We start from the raw sequence: 21648 nt of genomic DNA on the forward strand, positions 1-21648 counted from the left end.
CTATCAGTTTCCCCTCCTTCTTTTCTCCAGCAGCTATCAACTTCCAGTAGTTCCTCAGAATTTAGTTGTTTATTTAAAAAAAAAAAGAAGAAGAAGAAGAAAAAGAAAGAAAATATCAAGTTGGGGGAGGGACATTTTGGGGTGGTTTAATGGGACAAATTGGGAGTGAGTATTGTCTTATTTCACTGTATACATGTATGACATTCTCAAAGAATAAAATTTCTAATAAAAGTAGTACTATCAATTTGTCATTCAGGTTGCTATAGTTTGGTGATGTAATGAAGTATTTTTCCCAAGATAGCTATTAAGTAGCACTTAAACAACATAGAGTAAATTTATTATTAAAAGAAAAGTTTTGTAGAATGTATTGCTTAATAGTTTAGAAATAACTGGATTAATTTTCTTATAATGGGGTTCCAGGATCAGTAAGACTCACATACATGTTGATCATTACTGATTGGTAGAGTATGAAGGTGGAGTGTCTTAACAAAGATTCAACATTTTGTGTGTGTGTGTGTGTGTGTGTGTGTGTGTTACTAAATAACTGTTTTGATACATTTGGGTCTTGGTTGAATGTATGACTCTTATTTAAGACCAATTTCTAAGCAGAAATCTTTCAATTTATAATTTATAGAATTGAAATGTTTTTTCTAAGGAAAATAATGTTCAGCAAAAGAACAAATCCATTATATTTGATCTTCTGAGCAGAAAGTCACATTTCCAATCTTTCTAAATTCTCTTTTATCAAACTTTTTCTCACCTGAGTATCATTCACCAGTAATAGGGTAATGAGTACAAAAAGTTTGGATGAATATTCATATTTTATAAGGATTTTTTGATACATGTATTCCTAACAAAGCAATTGTATGTGTGTTGAATTTTTTTTTCTGCTTAATGGATAGATATTTAGGGATTTAAACTGGCTTTTACATCACTAAAATAAAAAAGTCAATTTCTCTGATCAAATTACCAAAAAAGACTAGTATAAAATTGTAGTTTTATCTATGAAGCCAACATCAAATTAGATAAAGTTTGAATATATAGTCTCTTTAATGAACTAATATAACCCATTTAACCTTCTAAATAATCAGTTTGCATTTTTCTTCTGATTCCTTGAAAGCATTATTATAATACTTAACTATGACCTAAATGGAAAAATTCAATTTTAAAGTATCAAATTCAACAATTTACGCATGTTGTTCAATAACTTTAGAAGTTTACCACTTTTATCATAGTTATTCTAAATATGATCTCATTAAGTTGTTTGTCACTGTGCTGACAATAGTTTTTTTTTAAGTAGATATTTTCCCCTTTTTAATTCTAAATAGTGTAATTGATACTAGAATGGCAGATACACTGGAAGTAAACAGGAGGCAGTTGGAAGAAAGCAATGCATGAATAGAGATTGGTAGTTTGGGGTTAAACATACATTCAGGGAAAAGCAGGCTGTTGGGCTGATAGAGGATGTGATACCTGGAATTAACTCAGCCTGAAAATATGCTTTCTATACATGGCAGAAGGCAGAAGAGTATACGTGTTACATTAATGAGTAGACCCTAGGGAGTTTTGTACAAAAGAGTGATGTGATCAGAATCCAGCTTCAGCATTTGTCCTTTCTAACTTCTGTGATGTTTTCCTAATCACATCAAGAACCGACCCAATTCACTGTTTGCTGTACAGCAACAGTTGTCAGTGAGTAGGCACTGTCTAGTGGGAGGGTAAGCATAGAAACATGTAGAAAGTAATTTAAAGACATACATACATACATAATTATATATCTATCTAAATTACATATACATACATATATATGGTATGTATGTATTTATGTGTGTGCACACATGTACATGTGAATAATGGGGGATGGAACTCAGAGCCTTGTGAATAACAAAGAGGCCTCTACCACTGAGCTACATCCCTGACTTTGAATACGGCAAGAATGATGTCATACTTGATTTTGACACACCTTACTGCAATCAGCATATCGTCTTGCACTATTATTTATTCCTTCATTTGATGATAGCACAGGCTTAAAAAGTAATCTCAAGTATAACAAATAGTGTTGATGAAGGACAAAAATTTGAAAATAATATATTAGCATTTCAAAATTAATTCAAAGAAAAGCTAAGGTCTAGAGCATGCACCTAATCAAACTAAAGAAAATGAATAAAATAACAAACCATAAAAAGGAGTTTAATTTTGTTATTTTGTGTAATTGTAATTTGGTCATTATGAACAAATAAACAATTGTTGTCCCCCTTGGTGAAATGAAAATACTAACTAAGTATAACAATTTGAATGGGGCTACACTAAAAAAAAAAAAAAAGATATTTTCCCCTTGAGTTCAAACAAAAGGAAAGGTTTATTAGAAGTGGATTTTGTACTTTAAAAATAAATGTCATTTAGAGATTATCTTAAGATTACTTTGTAAATTCTGGTCATAATAGTCGTCAGAGTTCCAATACCATGAAATAAAGAGAGTAAATAAAACATCTTTTTATACATGTAGGTCAATAATTACATCACACTAAGGCTATTCTACTTGATTAAAAAGTGCTGAACTGGCATTTATTCATTTAGTTTGAGAAGAATTAGCCTGAAAACAAAGTGAATTTGAAGGTTGTTTGAGGCTCCTTATTTACAAATATATAAAATACAATTAGGTAATCAATATTCAAAGAAAGGAAATGGAATATGATTAAAAGGTCTGATGTCTGCTTTGAATATTAGATAAGTACCTTATATATAATAATAGAATTATCTCTATTATCTAACAGTTATTGTTTCCTTGTTAAGAACTTGTTTAGGTCCACCATTAGTTTGATTTGATTTGTTTCAGTTATTTCTCAGCATAACTCATCTTCTGAAACAAGAATTCTGATTTTGTTTGTAATTTATAAAGAATACATTTTCCTTAGTGAAAATTCAGTAACAACAATTTTCAGTAAAAAAAAAAATCAACAACTAGGGACTTAAAAAATAACTCTTTTGTTAAAGTTATTGCTTTGAAAACTTAAATACCTGAGTTCAGTCACCAGAACTCACGTAAAATTAAAGCTGTTATAAAAACAAATATGAGTGCAATGACTGGATCCCTGGGGCTAATTGACCATCCAGCTTAGCCTACCCATGAAGCCCATGAGCGACTCTGTTTCAAAAAATGTGCCTAGGTACTAAGGAATGTAAATTGAGATTATCCTGTCCTCCAAAACGTGGTAACTTATACACCGTGCACATGCACACACATGAACATGCTTAAACATCACATACAAAAAATAGCTAATACATTCCTTTGTTTCATATTTGATCAGAATGTCTTGGAATCTGTGTAATGACACAGAATATAAGCCAGTTAGTAATTTTATCCTCATAGTCTTTCAGACATATATACTTATAAACTATTTCATTCAGTAGGGAAATTTAAGAAACCTAGAACTTTATTAGTATATGAATGGATGATAAAAATATGGCATATATGCAGAGTGGGATTATATGCAGCCAAAAGAATGTAATCATTAAACTTGCAAGAAGAAAATGAATCTGAAGATTAATATTAAGACAATTAACTCAGACTCAGAAAGACAAATGCTTCATGTTCTACCTAATCTGTATATCCTTGATTTTAATTTTTATGGTGTATAAATTTGTGTAGCTGTTAAGTCAGGAAACTAGAGAGGAGATCATAAGAAGGAAAAGGGGTCTTAAGGAAAATGGAGATTTATAAAAAGAAAGTAATATAAATACACATGAAAAGAATGTTAGTAGATGACTACTATGGGAAGAATGGAAAGAAGCTGGACAGATTAAAGGAAAGGAGTAACAGGAAGGATCAACAATACAATTATATAGACCCACATTGGAGCACTGGACTGAGCTCCCAAGGTCCAGATGAAGAGCAGAAGGAGGGAGAACATGAGCAAGGAAGTCAGGACCACGAGGGGTGCGTCCACCCAGTGAGTTGGTAGGACTGATCTAATGGGAGCTCACCAAGGCCAGCTGGACTGGAACTGAATGAGCATGTGATCAGACCAGACTCTCTGAATGTGGCTGACAATGAGGGCTGACTGAGAAGCCAATGATAATGGCACTGGGTTTTGATTCTACTGCATGTACTGGCTTTTTGGGAGTCTACTCTGTTTGGATGCTCACCTTCCTAGACCTGGATGGAGGGGGGAGGGCCTTGGACTTCCCACAGAGCAGGGCACCCTGACTTCTCTTAGGAATGGAGAGGAAGGGGGAGGGGGAGTGAGGGGAGTGGAAGGGAAACGGGAGGATGGGAGGAGGTGGAAATTTTTAATAAATAAATTTAAAAAAGAAAATGCCATAATTTAAAAATTAGTCTAAAAGAAAAGAATAAAATAAGCATATTGAAAAGTATTTATCAACATTTGTCTTACAAAACTATGTTCTAGTTGCATATGCAATTAGATATATATCCTTGTCTATCTGAATTATTTATATGTATTCCTATAGTTAGTATGAACCTTAAAATAAATTTATTTTTTTTTAGTTTAGCCAAAAAGTTAAATTGTATTCCTCTCTATTCTTGTATAGTTCCCTTCAGAATGATTTAGAGTTGTGTTTGGGATTTTTAAAATTAGCAAAAATTTCCACTTTCGTGATTGTCATTCTTCATATATTCTAGTCCTTTTAAATTTATACAGCATTTTGAAATTCAGTAGCCTGTTATTATGTCAATTCTATAAAGAAAGAACAGCTATGTTTCCCATACTGTAGATGTAGAAACTGAGTTTCAGTTATATGTAAGGGGTAAAGCCAGTAAATATAGATATAGCCATCTTGTATCTTACATAAAAGAAACAACCATATTTTGCAATGCTATAAACACAGTTTTTCTGGTTAGTAATATTAGTAATTGTGATTTAATAATACTTTTTTTGGTCAGATAATACTGACCGTAAAGAGATTACATGGAATATTTAACCACTAGATACTAGTAGCAGCCAGATACTAACCACTAGATAGTAACCACTAGATACTATCCACTAGATAGTAACCACTAGATACTAACTACTAGATACTAGTAGCAGCTCCCTAGCTGTGACCACCAATACTTATCTCCTGTGCCAGATATCCCAAGGATGAAATTCACTTACAAGTTAGAAAGTTCCATGGAAGAGATAGAGCTTTTGAAATAGCAAATTATTCTAGAATCATTTCTGTGACTGGCTAACAATTTATATTAAACCATAAGAAAAAGGCCAGAGGGTATGTAAATTTACGTGTGAGACCATTTAACCAGTTCACCAGGAACTTTTGGGAGGGATAGATGGAACCTTAGGATGCTTCTCTTATTCCTCTCTGTTAGTTGCTTTCATTCTCAGCACAGAAGGAGGGTACATGTATGTCTCTTGAATTTAGATATCCCCTCTGTTCTTCCAGGACTTTATACCAATCTGTTTTGTTGTGGTATTACTGCTACAGACCCACTAAGTGACTAGGTCCCTTGACTGGTTAGTAGAATGAATTCAGAAGTAATATGTAAGGTTTACATAAAACAATAGAGTTGGACAGACTCTAAAGTCAAAACTGTAAATTACATTATCTTTTCCTTAATGATAATTGGTAATGGAGGTTTGTTGGAACTTACTTATTGAATATTTCATACAATTTATAGATAAAAGGGAAGGGAGGTTGTTTACAAAAACAAGCTTAAGCATGCATTTTATTTGTAATGATTATATATTTATTTGTATAACATAGTTAAAGAAAATAATTTACGTTTAAAGATATTTAGAAATATAACTGGAAATGTAGGTTATGAAAACGCTAAGGTAGTTGACAGTATAAAACAAATCTGTATCTGTAGACTATCAGGTCGTATACCATTTTCAAATAGGGAAATAACATAATAAAATGGAATCAAATAAGAACTGAGAGCATGGAAAATGGAATTTTTTTCTTGAGTACTAGGAAGCAAGAGAAAAGCTAACATTTAAGATACTCAGTTTGTACTATCACTGTGGTGTTTTAATTTTTTTGTCTTACTAAATGACTTCAAATTTCAATAGATAGGTCATATCCCAAATGAGAATGCAATTAGGAATGTTAAGTGATTTGAAAAAATTCACTGTGATTGATACGATATAAGCAGCAAGAAAAGGAAAAGATGAAATGAATGTGATAGATATCAGGTGGATGTTCAGAACATGATATCCCAACATATACCATCTTGGCACACTGAGTATTTTCAACCAAAGGAAACAAAATTTCAGGTGGTCACTCTCTGACCATATATATTTCTCTCCTATAGCATAGGAGTAAAAGAATTCTTTGATCTGCCTGTTTTGAAGACATGTAAATCTGTTGTTCCAGTGGGCCCTGCCATATACTTATATGCCACAAAAAAAGCTGAATTACTAGGCCTTGCCAAATTCCTCTAAGTTTATTCTTATTAGATCATATTCTTTTTGTCTTTTTATTAACATACTGTTTTTAAAATTATAAAGGCTGAGTAAAACTCAGTGATAAAATTGAAGGCTAGGCTTGGTGTTTAGGAAAGTAGAAAATAAAGGTTGTTAACACTTTGCTTCTAGGAATAACTGTGAAGTCAAAATTGTACTTAACAGTCTCAAATGAAGTTGTAGAACAATAACTTTATTACTTAAAAATCTGACTTTTTTCTGTTCCATGCTAGACTTGGAAATGTAAAAAAGTACTTACTTTTGATCCATTTTGCAGCTAAGTAACTACCCAACCATTTACTGCCTAACAGAACTGAAGTAAATAATTTCATTTTGGAGAGGGCATGCTTTTCAAGTCTGTTGGGCAAAACACATGGTCAAAAGAGCTGAACCAGAGCTCCTTAAGCTACTGGAAATAAATTTAATGGGAACATAATGATGCTGTCTGCCTATGGCCTTTTCAGTGTTCAGTAGCACTTTGATGATTTTATTCTGCCTTCTTGAAATTATGTTTGGTTGGAAACACAAAAACCTATTATGTCTACAAATATGCCTAATCACTCACTAGCTTGTGTGTGTTCATTATAATTTTCAGGTAGAGAAAATACTCTTCAACTGTATACCTAGATATGTAGTCATGACATAAATATAGTTATTGTCAAAGAATGAAAGGATTATTAATTCACCAGGATTACCTTTGATGATAAGATGCTCAATTTGTAAGCCCAAATATAGGTATAAATGGCATATTAAAGTGCTAATGGCAATAGTTTTTAACTAGAGAAATATGCTTACTGACTTGCTCCCATGGATTGTACTGCATGCCTTTTTATATAAACCATGACCACCTGGCCAGGGGTGGCATTACCACATTAGATTGGATCCTCCTACATCAATAACTAATTAAGACAAAAATCCCACAGACGTTGCTACAGGGAAGTCTAATGGAAGCAGCTTTTCAATTAAGATTCACTCTTCTAGATGACAAACTTGTGTCAATTAACAAAATACTAACCAGTACAAGTAGATACTTCTATGTTTAATCAATTGAGGAATCTTTATAGTGTTTTTAATTGATAGTAGTAACATCTTACTTTTCCACTAGCATTGAAAAATGATTAACTTCCTTACATCTACATTAACACACATGTAATTTTAGTATTTTGAGTAATAGTATTCCAGCAGGTGTGGGCTAATACTGACTAGTTTTGGATTTGCAGTACTCTGATGATTAATTAAGATGAGTATATTTGCTTTTGCTGTTTCTATGTCTTCTTTAGAAAAGTGGCTATTTTGGGTTCTTCCGCCATTAATTGACTATTTTTCAGTTCGTTATTGAGTTGTGTGCATTGCTTATGCATATTGGATGTTAGTTATACACACGAGCATATATAATTTTCAAGTATTCTTTCAATCATAAGAACTCCTTTAATATTCTTCAGTACCTATGGCAATATGATACTGAAAAGAGTAGGAATAGGGGAGATCTAAGAGTAGTGGAAAAAAATGCAGTTTGTGTCAAATTGGAAAAAAATATGTGACTATTATGTGATGATCAAAGCTATAATTTCAAACTCCTTTGTGTGCTTTAGTGTGTTCCTGGTGACATATATTTCTGATATGTGCAGAAAGTGCATAATGTTTTCTACAAATGGTTAAGGAATCTCTGAGTAAAAGAAAGTAAATGATAGATATTTTCACAGAAATTTACACACATGGTTTTACAGTGGCTAAAGATGCATAACTTAAAATGGTCAGATTGTATTCTTAGGAGAATACAGGTGAAATAATGTGTCCACTCCTTTTATGATGCATTTGGTATCTTTGAGAAACAATCAACTGCAGTAATCAGATGACATTTCTGTTCTTAGTATTCATACGTTCCAAGATCCTCAATTTAGTTGATAATTAAGAGTTTAGGAGCTTTATGAGTGCTTTTTGAATATTTTCTCAGCCCTGGGAGTAAATATATACAGCTTTTGTGCATTGCTATATCCGTGCAGATTCCATGTGAATATGTTTGTGTTTATGAGAGATATAGTGAGCATTGATAGCATTCACCAACTTTAAATCAAATATTTCATTTTTATAATCTTGAAGTCTAACTCTTGATGTGATTGAAAATAGTAGTTTAAATGACTTCAGTCATTTTTTTCTGTATGTACATTAGAGCAGAAATATGACTTGAAAAATCAAATGTTTAAATCGTGTCCAGAGTCTCTTTTGTTTCTTGCCAGGCAAATTAAATCAAAATTCTATGGGTTGTGTACTACTGTCTTTTGTATTTTATGTTGCTGTTAATGCTCTTCTCTTCTTCTCAAACGGTTCTAGAGATTTTTGCTTTTTCCAATTTCTTACCAATGGTTAAATCTAGTTGTCAAAGTACTTTATAAAGCTTTTGTTAATTAGTTATGTAAAAATAATGGTAATTAATATTTATTGAGTTAGTATGTTTTTCTATATAGATTAGAGAAATAATCATACTCTACAAAACTTTTCACAAAATAATATAGGGGAATATGAGGTTTGGGCAGACAATTGAAAACGTCAAATCTTCATAATAATAATCCAAACAATAACAATAAAATTTCTAAAGAAATTATTACTACATTGAAATGTCTATTACCATATTCTATCTAAGATTATTCAGCCTACTTTAACTCTTAGGCTATATATACTTCCTTCCTCATAATGATATTGGTTCCTATGATTCTTGCTTTTGACTGCTATTCCTTTCTTCTGTCTTAAATATATATTCTAAGAAGAATCTGCTCAAAAATGTTTTACTTTATCATTATTGTTTTTAGCACAGTAAGCATCACTTCCAATTACCAGATCCTGTAACATTAAAAAAAAAGTGCTTATCTACAAACACTGAACAAGAATACTTTCGTTGGAATTTTAGTATATTAAAAAAAAAAACTCCAGTTGTTAATTTAATCTCATTCATTAAAAATTTAAAAACTTGCTACTGAGCACTTGGAAGCAATTGTGTCCTGAGGGAAATTACATAACACATCTTGTAATTTATGGTCGTCTTACTCTTGTTTCACCAAATGATTATGTCTTTTGTATAGTGACACTTTATCCTTTATCAAGAAATCCCTGACAGTTGGTTCAGAAGTGTAGTAGTCAAAGTTTTTATCATTATAATATCTCTTATGTGTGAACTCAAATTCTTTTTTTACTATTTCTGTATCTTAACATTATTTATAAAGACAAGGATTAAGGTTGTCATCCCCTTTACTTTCAGTTCTTAAATTTTGTAGGATCCCATACATGTTAGGGTAACCTCATATTCATATATATTAACACAAAACTTGAGAGAATATCTCCATGCTTCACAGTATGCAGTATTAGTGTCTTGATCCTAATTTCACTGGAAGAATTTTTTTAAGAAATGTGTCCATTATCAATGTATTTCCTATAGTGTTCCTTAATCTGATGTTGCTTTATTACTTCAGCACTTATTCAGCTCTTTAATTTTATAATCAACTTAGTTCAGCAAACATTTATAGGGTCCTAAATATATGCTAGGAATAAAATTCTAGAAAAAATAATGTAGTATAGCTGCTAGCAATCTAATTAGTTCTTGGTTAGTATTTACTATAAAAATTGGCTTGTTTCTTTTAAATTTTTTCTGTCTATTTATTTATGATGTATGCCACCAGATAGAAATAAATTTCCAAAGTGTCTCTTTTAAGTCTGTTTTGGTAGCTTGTTATGCATGTCTGTTAAGACTGAAAAACTCCTCATAGGAAAATAATTACTAATTGTTCTTGAGTGCTTGATGGCATAGTATATTTATAAGGATAGCTAATTTAAAGTAAAAGGAAAATACTGAAAATGTACACCTTTAAAAAGGAAAATGCTCATTAACTAAGCAAGTCAAAAATATGAGTATGTTAAACACTAATCTGAAGTAAAGAAAATTTGACTAAATGAAGTCATGAGGAAAATAGTTTGCCTAATTTCTAGTTCTATTGCTATAGTATACTTTATATGGTAGCTGGTAGACTACATTCCATAATCACAAGCTACATGTCTTACTTGACATGTAAAATATTATGTATAATATAATTTTTAAAGTATATTTATATGTGGTAAAATAAATAGTATTTGGAATATTTCTAGGCTACGTCTTATTTTTTTATGAAATAAAATTGACTTCAATTTTTCATCAGTTTAAAATCATATGGAAAAGCTAAAATTTTGCACAAATGAATTCACATAAACATTTAGTACATATATTTACTGATTTTTTCCAAGTTATCCACAGAAATATCATTTCCAAGATATTCATAGGCCTAATATTTAGCTTCAAACCATATTATTAACTTAAATATGAAAATAAGTTTAGAAATAAAAAGGTAGTGACTTATTTTTACAGAAAGTGTGTATTGTAAAATTGTCACACTCTAACATTAAAAGGTGGTATAAAGGATGTATATTATATCCATATACATTGTAAAAGTTAGTTTCCTGAGTACTATTTTCAGTATGGAAGTAGATCATTATTTTTAATCTTTCAGCTATATAAATGCATGATTTCTATTATTGCATATAATTAAAATGATAATCTGAAAATGGAATTTCAGCTGATCAGAGGATATTTTACCTTTCAATAGTCTCTAATTACTCAGCATTTTGTTTTATCTTGAGAATTCCTGTTAATAATAAAACAGTGCTCTGAAACCACTGGAACTATTAGTCAATTAGCATTATTGAATTTAAGTATCATGTAGAATGGCTGAGGGCAGTTTTAGGAAGTGAACCAAAAGACAGCATGATAACTAAAATCCATAATATGAATGAATCAATAAACTTATGTTTACTATTATATTAAGGCTTTTATTAGTTTGGGTTATGCTGGCTGTCATTCTTAGAGTATTATGAATGCTGAGAGAGCACTCTTCCAATGAATTCCAGCCCAGCATTGCTTTGTTATTCTTAACTGCAACACTGCCATGAAATATAACTATCCACCATAAATAGTGGGTTCAAATCTTCAAAAGCATGCTTGAATTGTTCAGAGTAAGGACTCTACTAACATTCTTTATGTTAAAATGTTTAAGGTCATTTCCTCAATATGAATATCCATTAAAGCATAAATTAATGTAGTTCCTTTTTTGATATTGTGAAGAAAAAGAGGATAGTCATCAGTTTGTGGTATCCATATATAAAACAATTTATTCAGAGCATCTTATTCAATCTATAAAACAAATATGTGAGGAAGGTCTTAATAGCATCTTATGAATGAAGAAACCAAGACCTATAATATATATATTATTTGTAATTATGTGAACTAGAATTCAAAATCATTGTTGCCCAATTCTTTATTTATTAAATTTCATTTATAAATGGTGCTCAGAACATTTTCAGTCACAGTATGCACATTATACAACAGTCAGTTCACTTTATTTGTACATGGAGTAAGTTCTCCAAAGTATGTTTTCTACTGTTCAGAGTATAATTATTTGGCTAATGAATTCTCTATTCCTGATATTAAATACTTATACTAAAATATTTTGGTCACTAATGATATGGTTGTATGATTACAATTAAAAATATATAATATATTTAAAATTTTCTGAGAAACTAGGTTTTAAATATTTTCATCACAAATTTGATAACAGAGAAGCTAAAGTAACTATATAATCACTATAACATAATCACTTTAGCTACTCTAGTATGCAACTGCACACCAGAACTTACTACTTCCATTTAAATATAGCTTAGTATACAGTTGTCAACCTTTCCCAAACTCTTCTTACAGCCTCTGATGACCACTGTTCTATTTCTTGTTATATATGATACATTTTCTTGGATTCCACATCAGTGAAATCAAATGATACTTGTCATTCTCTGCCTGAATTATCTCATATGACATGTTACAAATTATAACATCTTTTATTACCGAATAGTATTATTGTATGTGTGTGCATATTACATTTACTTTACCCATTCATGATCATATAAGTTATTTTCATTTATTAGCTTTTGATAATAGTGCTACAATGAATTGGGATGAGTTTATCTCTTTGTCATACTGGTTTATTTTCCTTTGAATGTACAGTGAGGAATAGAACTAATGGGTCTTACAAAAGTCTTGTTTTATATTTTGTTTTGTGTGTTTTATAGGAACCTCCATATTCTCTTCTGTAATAACTGTACTAATTTACATTCTCATTAATTGCGTTCAAAAGTTACATTTTTCCATATTCTCATGTGTCATCATTTATCTTATGGTAGTAGTAACTATCATAAAATACTTGTTAGAACAGAGTGATATCCCATTTTTGTTTGGCTTTCATTTTCCCAATTATTAATAATGTTGAATATATTTCATTAATATTGGTCATTTTCATTTCTTATAGTAAATGATTTTGGAGGCAAATGCTAAGTTTTTAATTGATCTATTTGTATGCTGCTGAGATTTGGATTTCCTTATTTTCTTATATCACAATCATTTTCTGGATGACCAATATTAAATAATTTTCCATTTCTGTAAGTTATTTCTTCACTCTGGTGATTTCTGTTCAGGAACTTCTTATTTGATAGAATACCATTTGTCTATTTTAAAAAATAATTTAATTTTATTTTATGGATATTGGTGTGAGGGTTTTAAATCCCCTGAATCTGGAGTTACAGATAATTGTGAGCTGCCACATAGGTGCTGGGATTGAACTTGGGTCCTCTGAAAGAAAAGCCAGTGTTCTTAACTTCTGAGCCACCTCTCCATCCCCCATTTGTCTTTTTCAAACACTTATTTCCTACGCTTTTGAGATAACTTCAAAAAAACCTTGCCCTGTCATTTGCTTGAAATGTTTCTCACATTTTTCCTTTACATTTAAGATATTGAGCTATTTTAGATTGATTTTTTTTGTAGCTAGTAGACAGTAGGAGTTGCTTTATAATAAACAAAATGTGGACATCCAGTTTGCCCACTATCACGTATTGAAAATATTATCCTTTCTACAATGGGGGATTTTAGGATTGTCAAATTTCAACTGGTTTTAAATGTGTAGACTCACTTCTAGGTTATTTGCTTCACTGATTTATGTCAATACCATTCTGTTTTGGTTACCAAAGCATCATGTAGTAATGTTTTCTGTTTACGATTTTTGCTTAAGATTACTTTAACTGTTTAAAGTAATAGTGGTTCCAATAAAATTTTAGGATTTTTTCATCATGCTAAAAATATCACTGGTATTTTTGGACAGGTGTTGGTGGGGCATGTCTTTAATCCAAGCATGTGGGGAGGCAAAAGCAGGTTCTGCTATAAGTTCAAGGCAGCGAGTTTGCAGGACAGTCAAGGCTTTATAGGGAAACCCTGTCCCAAAAAAAATCATTGGTTTTACAAGAGGGATTGAATTTCAAAAATGGACAAGAATCTATAGATTGCTTTGAGTAGTATGGATATTTTAATATTTGTCTCACAATCTATAAATATAATACAACTTGCCTTTTTTATTTATTTTTATTTATTTACTAAAAATTTCCACCTCCTCCCATTTCCTTCCCCCTTTCCCCTTCCCCCTCCCTCTCTAGTCCTAAGAGCAGTCAGGGTTCCCTGCCCTGTGGGAAGTCCAAGGTCTTCCCCCTCCATCCAGGTCTAGGAAGGTGAGCATCCAAACAGACTAGGCTCCCACAAGGCCAGTACATGCAGTAGAATCAAAACTCAGTGCCATTGTCCTTGGCTTCTCAGTCAGCCCTCATTGTCAGCCACATTCAGAGAGTCTGGTTTGACACATGCTCCATCAGTCCCAGTCCAGCTGGCCTTGGTGAGCTCCCATTAGATCAGCCCCACCGTCTCAGTGGGTGGACGCACCCCTCGTGGTCCTGACTTCTTGCTCATGTTCTCCCTCCTTCTGCTCTTCATCTGGACCTTGGGAGCTCAGTCCAGTGCTCCAGTATGGGTCTCTGTCTCTCTCTCCATCCATAGCCGGATGAAGGTTCTATGGTGATATGCATGATATTCATCAGTGTGGCTATAGGATAAGGCCAGTTCAGGCACTTAATTAAGGAAGCCATTTTAGAGTTGGCAAGAGACTTGACTCTAGAGGGGTTCCCAGGTGTCCAAGGAGATGTCCCCAGCTTGTTCCTTGGGCAACAGAGGAGAGGGTGCCTGAACTGACCTTTTATTTTTTACAATTTAGTAATATACCATATTTCAGTTTTGCTGGTCTTTCAGTGCTTTGGTTAAATCTATTGACAAATGTTTTAATTTTTTATTCTTTTTTTATTGATCTTTATGAAGCTCTACATTTTTCTCTGCTCCCCTCCCTCCCCCGTTCATCCCTCCGCTAAGGTCCCTAAGTGCCCATTTTATTCAGGAGATCTTTTTTTTTGTCCTTCCCATGTAGATTAGATCTTTAAAAGTCTCTCTAAGTGTCCTCGTTGTCTAAGTTCCCAGGATTGTGGTTTGTAGGCTTTTTTCTTTGCTTTATGTTTAAAAACCACCTATGAGTGAGTACATGTGATAATTGTCTTGAATTTTGCAGGAAAATTGTCTTGAATTTTGCAGGAGCTAGAAAACATTATTTTGAGTGAGGTAACCTAGACACAGAAATATTTTTATTTTTATAGCTATTGTAAGTGGCATATTGTGATGCTACTGATTTTTATATATAGTTTATATAAGTCAAACTTGACTGAATTAGTTTATTAATATTAGCGAGGAGGAATGTAAGTCAGTGGTAGAATGCTTGTCCAACATGTGTGAGGTCCCAGGGTCAATCTTCAACACTGAGAATAAGAACACATGTATTAATTCTAATAGATTTTTGGGGGGAATTTTTATATATAAATTCATATCTATCTGCAAATAGAGATTGACTTAGGAAAACTCTTATTATCTTATTATTTGTTTATGTTTACTATTCAAACTAGTACTTAGTGTAGCATGTTGAATTAAATGTATGAGTTTATAATACACATCCTTGGCTTTTAGCAGATTTAAGTCAGAAAGCTTTCAGCTTTTAGCCACTCAGTGTACTATTATTTGTTTATTTATTTTTATTGTTTTTATTATATAGACGTATGCTCCTGCTGTACCTAATTTTTTGCATTCTTAAGTTGAATTTTATATTTGCAGAGATGGTTTTATTATTTATTTTATTATTTATTATTTATTAATAATATGGTTTTATTATTTATTCTACACATGTGTTTACCATTCTTATTCATTCATGTTGAGCCTCTTTAGGAGCTTAGGGTGAATTCTACATGATTATAGTGAACAACTTTTCATACTCTTTTGGATTTGATTTGTTAATGTTTCATTCAAAATTCTTAAATTAGTTAAGAGTGCTGGTTCATTGCTTTCCTTTATGTTGTTTTCTTTCAGTTGTTTGACTTGGTCTCAGAGAAGGTCTGGTTTCCTAAGACGAATTTGAAAATAAAATAGTTTCTGATAAATTTCACAAAACAACTTAAGAAAAATTGGTGATACAACTTTTTTCTATATGTTTGGTTGAAATCATCAGTCAGGCCATTTGTTCTTGAGCTTTTCTTTGATGAAATATTTTAATCATTTACTCTTACTACTCATTTGTTATTTGATTTTTATTTATGCATGATTAAATCTTGATATTTTATGGTTTCTATTTTATTGATTATAAAAGATTTTGATGTTTTCATCTACTTTAGGTTTGGTAGTAAAGCAATTTTTCTAGTACAAGGGTGATTAAGACAATATAATAAATTTTATATAATATACTCATTCAGATGTTCAAGTAAAGTTAATATAACATGAAGCCATACTAAATAAGTTAATATTTATAAAATACTAAAATGAAACCTGATATATGTTATGTTTCATAGTAAAATTCTCAAATAAACCATTTCATGTCATTCTGTTTAATTAAGACTTCTAACATTTATTAAACTGGTTTAGTGATTAAAAGTGTAGACTCCATTCTTAGACTTCTTGAGATAAAAACTCTATTCCATGAATTAACTTTTGATTAGATTATTTTATTTCTCCATGTCTTGGTTTCTTCATATCTGTAATAATTGTACCTACCTCCTAAGGTGGTTTGTTATATAGATTTAAACAGATAACATGCCCCAAAACCTCAGAATAATGTCTAACTTATAGGAAGCTCTCATTTTTCATGCACTATGTATCTGTACCAGTGTACATGTGTTTATGATATTGCAATTTTCCTAAAAATATTAAGAATACTAATTCAAATCTCTGTACCTACTATAAATAGTTATGGTTTCCTTTTAATATTAGATAAGTCATAGTATTTTAACTTATCTCACTTTTGCTTTTAGCCAATTACCACTGAACCTGAAACAATGAGTTCTACAGTGAAATGTAAACCTGATTATATTCCACTCACTCAACAACTATCAGTGGTAAGTATCTTAAATCCATTGCAAGTATTGAAAAATTATTTGTGAGAGATAAACTTAATGGCTTAATAAATGTTCCACTAAAATTTAGAGACCTAGATAAAACCTGTCCTCTGATAATATTATTTGTGTATAAATAAAGCCATGCTACAATTAACTATTGTTAGAAATTACTTTCATGAGCCCAATATCTATGTAGCTAAGTTGATTTTAGTAACTTTAACACCTTAGCATAATATACACATCTGTGAAATTTTTAGCATCTTTCAACTTAAACTCCCTTGCTTACCTGTCTTGGAATCTGCTAGCCACATTATAAATTTTCCCATATTCACTCCATATGTTCTAACTCTTTGGGCATTTTAATAACTTTCTACTATGCTTAGGTTTCTTTTCTTTCTTTCTCTACTTTGTTAATTATTTTTCATTCTCCAACATTCATGAGCTCAAGTATTGGTCCTTTTGTGAAATTTTGTCCAAAATTAATCAGTGTGTGCCTTATTTTCACATGGTACTGTGTACATAGTACTGATAATGAGCTCATCATGCTTCATTCCACTCAGTTTGTGACTTTTTTCCTATTACTCTCTAATTCTAATATTTAATAATAATATTATAAAGGTAAGGCATCAGTGCTTGTTGAATGAATGAAAAGATGGATGGGGAAGGAAAGAATGGACGAACAGACAGAGATATAGATAGCCAGATGGAGTGAGTGTGTGCTTCATTAACTCATGAAATGTTCCTCCTTTGGGACACCAAAATAAATAATGCATAACAAATAAAAACATACTTTCTCTTGGATTAATTTAACCAAGAGTGAACCCAAACTGAAACTCTCTACTTTTCCCCCTGTGGATTCTATCTGTTCCTAATAAAGAATTTTGATTTGGATTTATTGTACAGAACCGCAAACACAGCATGGGGGAAGGGAGGTTTCTTTATGGAAATCTATAACAGAGTTTTATATTGGAAGAATTGATTTTACTGACAAAACTGACACAGATTAGTAAATTCCAAACACACATTTTCAAGATATATCCACAGGTACTTTTCAATATTTCTGGTAGATATTTGTTATATAAGGTTGCTTTCAAGCTGCTGACTGCTTTCAGCAGCTGATTAACCAGACACATGCATATACACGTGTGTTACTCTGGGTCAGGGCATGGACAGGAATATAATAAAAGATTAAAACTTTACATTAATGTAGTTTACAAAAGCTGATTGTATAGAAAATCCAAGACAAGTAAAGTTGTTTGTTACATTGATTACACATTTAATTTACTTATTTTTAAAAGTCTCTTCTCATTTTATATACAAATCCCAGTTTCCACTTCCCCCACCTTTCTCCCATCTGACCATCCATTCCTCAGAGAAGGTAAGGCTTCCCATGGGGAATCAATAAAGCTTGGCACATCACTTTGAGGCAGAACCAAGGCCCTCCTCCATATCTAGGCTGAACAAGGTATCCCTCCATAGAGAATGGGCTCCAGAAAGTCGGTTTATGCACTGGGGATAAATCCTGGTCGCACTGCCAAGGTTCCCATTGACTGCCACAACTGTCACCCAAATTTAGAGGGCATAGTTTGGTCCTATTCAGGTTCCCCTACTGTCAGTCCAGAGTCTGTGAGCTCCCACTAGCTCAGGTCAGCTGTTTCTGTTGGTATCTCTATCATGGTCATGACCCCTTTTGCTCGTACTTTTGCTCCTTCATCTCTTGGACTGGACTTTGGAAGCTTGGCCCAGTGCCTATCTGTGGCTCTCTGCACCTGCTTCCATCAGTTGCTGGATCAAGTTTCTGTGATGATAATTAAGGTAGTCATCAATCTGACTACAAGGCAAAGCCAGTTAAGGCACCCTCTCCACTATTGCTTAGGGTCATAGCTGAGGTCATTTTTGTTGATTCCTAAGAATTTCTCCAGTGCCAAGTTTCTTGCTGGCCCCACAATGGCTTCCTCAATCAAGATATCACTTCTCTTGCTCTCCCTTGCTGTCCTTTCCCTATCTCAACCATCCTGTTCCCTCATTTTCTCCTTCCCCATCTCTTTTTACCCTCCTCTTCCTTCTTTCCTTCTCCCCCACCCCCATGCTCCCTATTTTCTCAGGTTGTAGCTATTTCCCTTTCCCAAAAGGATTCATATATGTCTCTCTTAGGGTTCTCCTTGTTACCTAGATTCTCTGGAGTCATGGACTATAGGCTGTTTATGCTTTGCTTTATGTCTAATATCCACTTATGAGTCAGTGCATACTGCGTTTGTCTTTCTAGGTCTGGATTATCTTACTCAGGATGGTTGCTTTTCTAGTTCCATTCATTTTCCTTCAAATTTCTAGATGTCATTTTTTTTACCACTAAGTAGTACTACAATGTGTAAATGTACCACATTTTCTTTGTCTATTTTTTTGGGTGAGGGGCATCTAGGTTATTTCCAGGTTCTGATTATATTGAATAATGCTGCTATGAACATAGTTGAGCAAATGTCCTTGTGGTATGAGTGTGTATACTTTGGGTATATGCCCAAGAGTGGGTTGATGAATCTTTAGTTAGACTGATTTCCAATTTTCTGAAAACTGCTATACTTATTTCCAAAGTGGCTGTGCAAGTTCGCTCATCCACCAGCAGTGGAGGAGTGTTTCACATCCTCTCCAGCATAAGCTATCATTGGTGTTTTTGACTTTAGCCATTCTGATTGGTGTAAGATGGTATCTCAGAGTCGTTTTGATTTCATTTGCTGATAGCTAAAGATGGGGAGCAGTTCCTTTGGTGGTTGTTGATCATTTGAGATTCTTCTGTTGAAAATTCTGTTTAGATCTGTACAACATTTTAATTGGATTATTTGATATCTAGTATCTTGAGTCCTTATTTATTTTGGAGATCAGTCCTTTGTCTGATGTGGGATTGGTGAAGATCTTTTCCCATTCTGTAGGCTGCCATTTTGTTATATTGACTGTCCTTTGCCTTCTAGAAGTTTCTCAGTTTCATAAGGTCCCATTTATTAATTGTTGCTCTCAGTGTCTGTGCTATTGGTGTTATATTTAGGAAATTGTCTCCTGTGCCTATGTGTTCTAGGATATGTCCCACCTTTTCTTCTATCAGGTTCAGTATAACTGGATTTGTGTTGAGGTCTTTGATCCATTTGGACTTGAGTTTTGTGTGTGGGGATAGATATGGATCTATTTGAATTCTTCTACATGTTGACATCCAGTTATGCCAGCACCATTTGTTGAAGATGCTGTCTTTTTCCATTGTATAATTTTAGGTTCTTTGTAAAAATTATTTCGGGTAAAGCTAGCCAGGCGGCAAGGAGCCGGGCGGGACGAAAAGCAGCCCACTGCTCCTTCAACACCTATCCAAGAGCATGGGAGATCTTTCCATTTTCTGATATCTTCTTCATTTTTTTCAAAGATTAAAGTTTTTGTCATATAGGTGTTTGACTTCCTTGGTTAGCATTACCCCCATTCGACTTTATATTATTTGTGTCTCTTGTAAATGGTGATATTTCTCTGATTTCTGTCTCAGTCCTTTTATCATTTGTACATAGAAGGGCTACTGATTTTTTTTAGTTGATCTTGTATCCTGTCACATTACTGAAGGTATTTTCAGCTGTAGGAATTGCAGGTAGAATTTTTGGGGTCACTTATTTAAACTCTCTTATCATCTGCAAAGAGTTAAAATTTGACTTCTTCCTCTCCAATTTGAATCCCCTTGATCTCCTTTTGTTGTCTTATTGCTCTAGCTAGAAATTTGAGTACTATATTGAATAGATATGGAGAAAGTGGACAGCCTTGTCTTGGTCCTGATTTTAATGGAATTGCTTTATATTGCTCTCCATTTAAGTTGATTTAGATAAGTTCCTTGTGTCCCTGATCTAAGACTTTTATCATGAAGGGGTTTGGATTTTGTCAAAGGGTTTTTCAGCATCTAATGAGATGATATGTTTCTTTTTCTTTTCAGTTGAATTATATTGTGGGTTACATTAATTTCTTAAAGGCAGGCTAAACTTGTACAGGCTGAGTACACAGTAGGACAGCAGATTTAATACACTGTTAAAAATTAACTCAAGACTTATTATTAGCTTTTCTGTGATGTGTGTCAAAAATTCAGTCTTTTCAGGGCCAATAGAAATTTTTGTTAAAAACTATCACTTCCTGTGGATAGGTAGTTATGTAGATGTCTATATAGATTGGTATGGGGTTGATGGTATACTAGACTGAGGGAAGGGACTAAACATAGGAACATGTTTGAGTAAATCAAATACCTTATTTGGTCCACCAGATTCAGAATACAAGAGATAAAATTTCCTATGGTAAACACATCTCCATTTTTTTTCTACGCAAAAAGAGGAGACATCAGACTCTTCTACTAGAGAGATAGAATTAGTGAGTCTTCCAGTGTTCAAACACACAAAGAACACATTTTAAAATACTTTCTGACCACTTTGACAAAAATGTACACCTGTTCATTAGATATTCAAACCTCCAGTCTGACATGTAAAAAGTAAATTTCCCACAGTACAGTGCATATCTATTACCTATATCTTTTCATGCAATAAGTTTGGAAACATTTACAAAGCTATATTAAGTAAAGAAAAATTGTTCTGATATTCTATTAGAAACAACTTCAGATACCATATGGAGTTATTTATTTGCAATTTATATCAACTAACATTAAATTGTAACATTAAGAAATACAAATCATTCTATTTAGCCACCTCATTTAAATGAAGATTTTATAAAAGCATATAGTATCAATTTTATTATCATATAACATACATTTATAGAATAACAAACATGATTGGTTGTAGTTTCATAGAAACTCCATAGTGTCAAAATTATAAAGTATATAAGGCATGATAAATGC

General features: G+C 32.6%; 1 protein-coding gene across 1 annotated transcript in view; it reads left to right on the plus strand.

The window, feature by feature from the left end:
- LOC130867349 (uncharacterized) overlaps window positions 1-21648 on the plus strand; it is a 425312-nt gene that overhangs the window by 152594 nt on the left and 251070 nt on the right. Inside the window, exon 8 of the mRNA XM_057759223.1 lies at window positions 16707-16790. Coding sequence (XP_057615206.1) covers window positions 16707-16790 — 84 coding nt within the window. The remainder of the gene's footprint in view (window positions 1-16706; window positions 16791-21648) is intronic.

Source organism: Chionomys nivalis, chromosome X (genome assembly GCF_950005125.1).
Source record: "Chionomys nivalis chromosome X, mChiNiv1.1, whole genome shotgun sequence".
Classification (NCBI taxonomy): Eukaryota; Metazoa; Chordata; class Mammalia; order Rodentia; family Cricetidae; genus Chionomys; species Chionomys nivalis.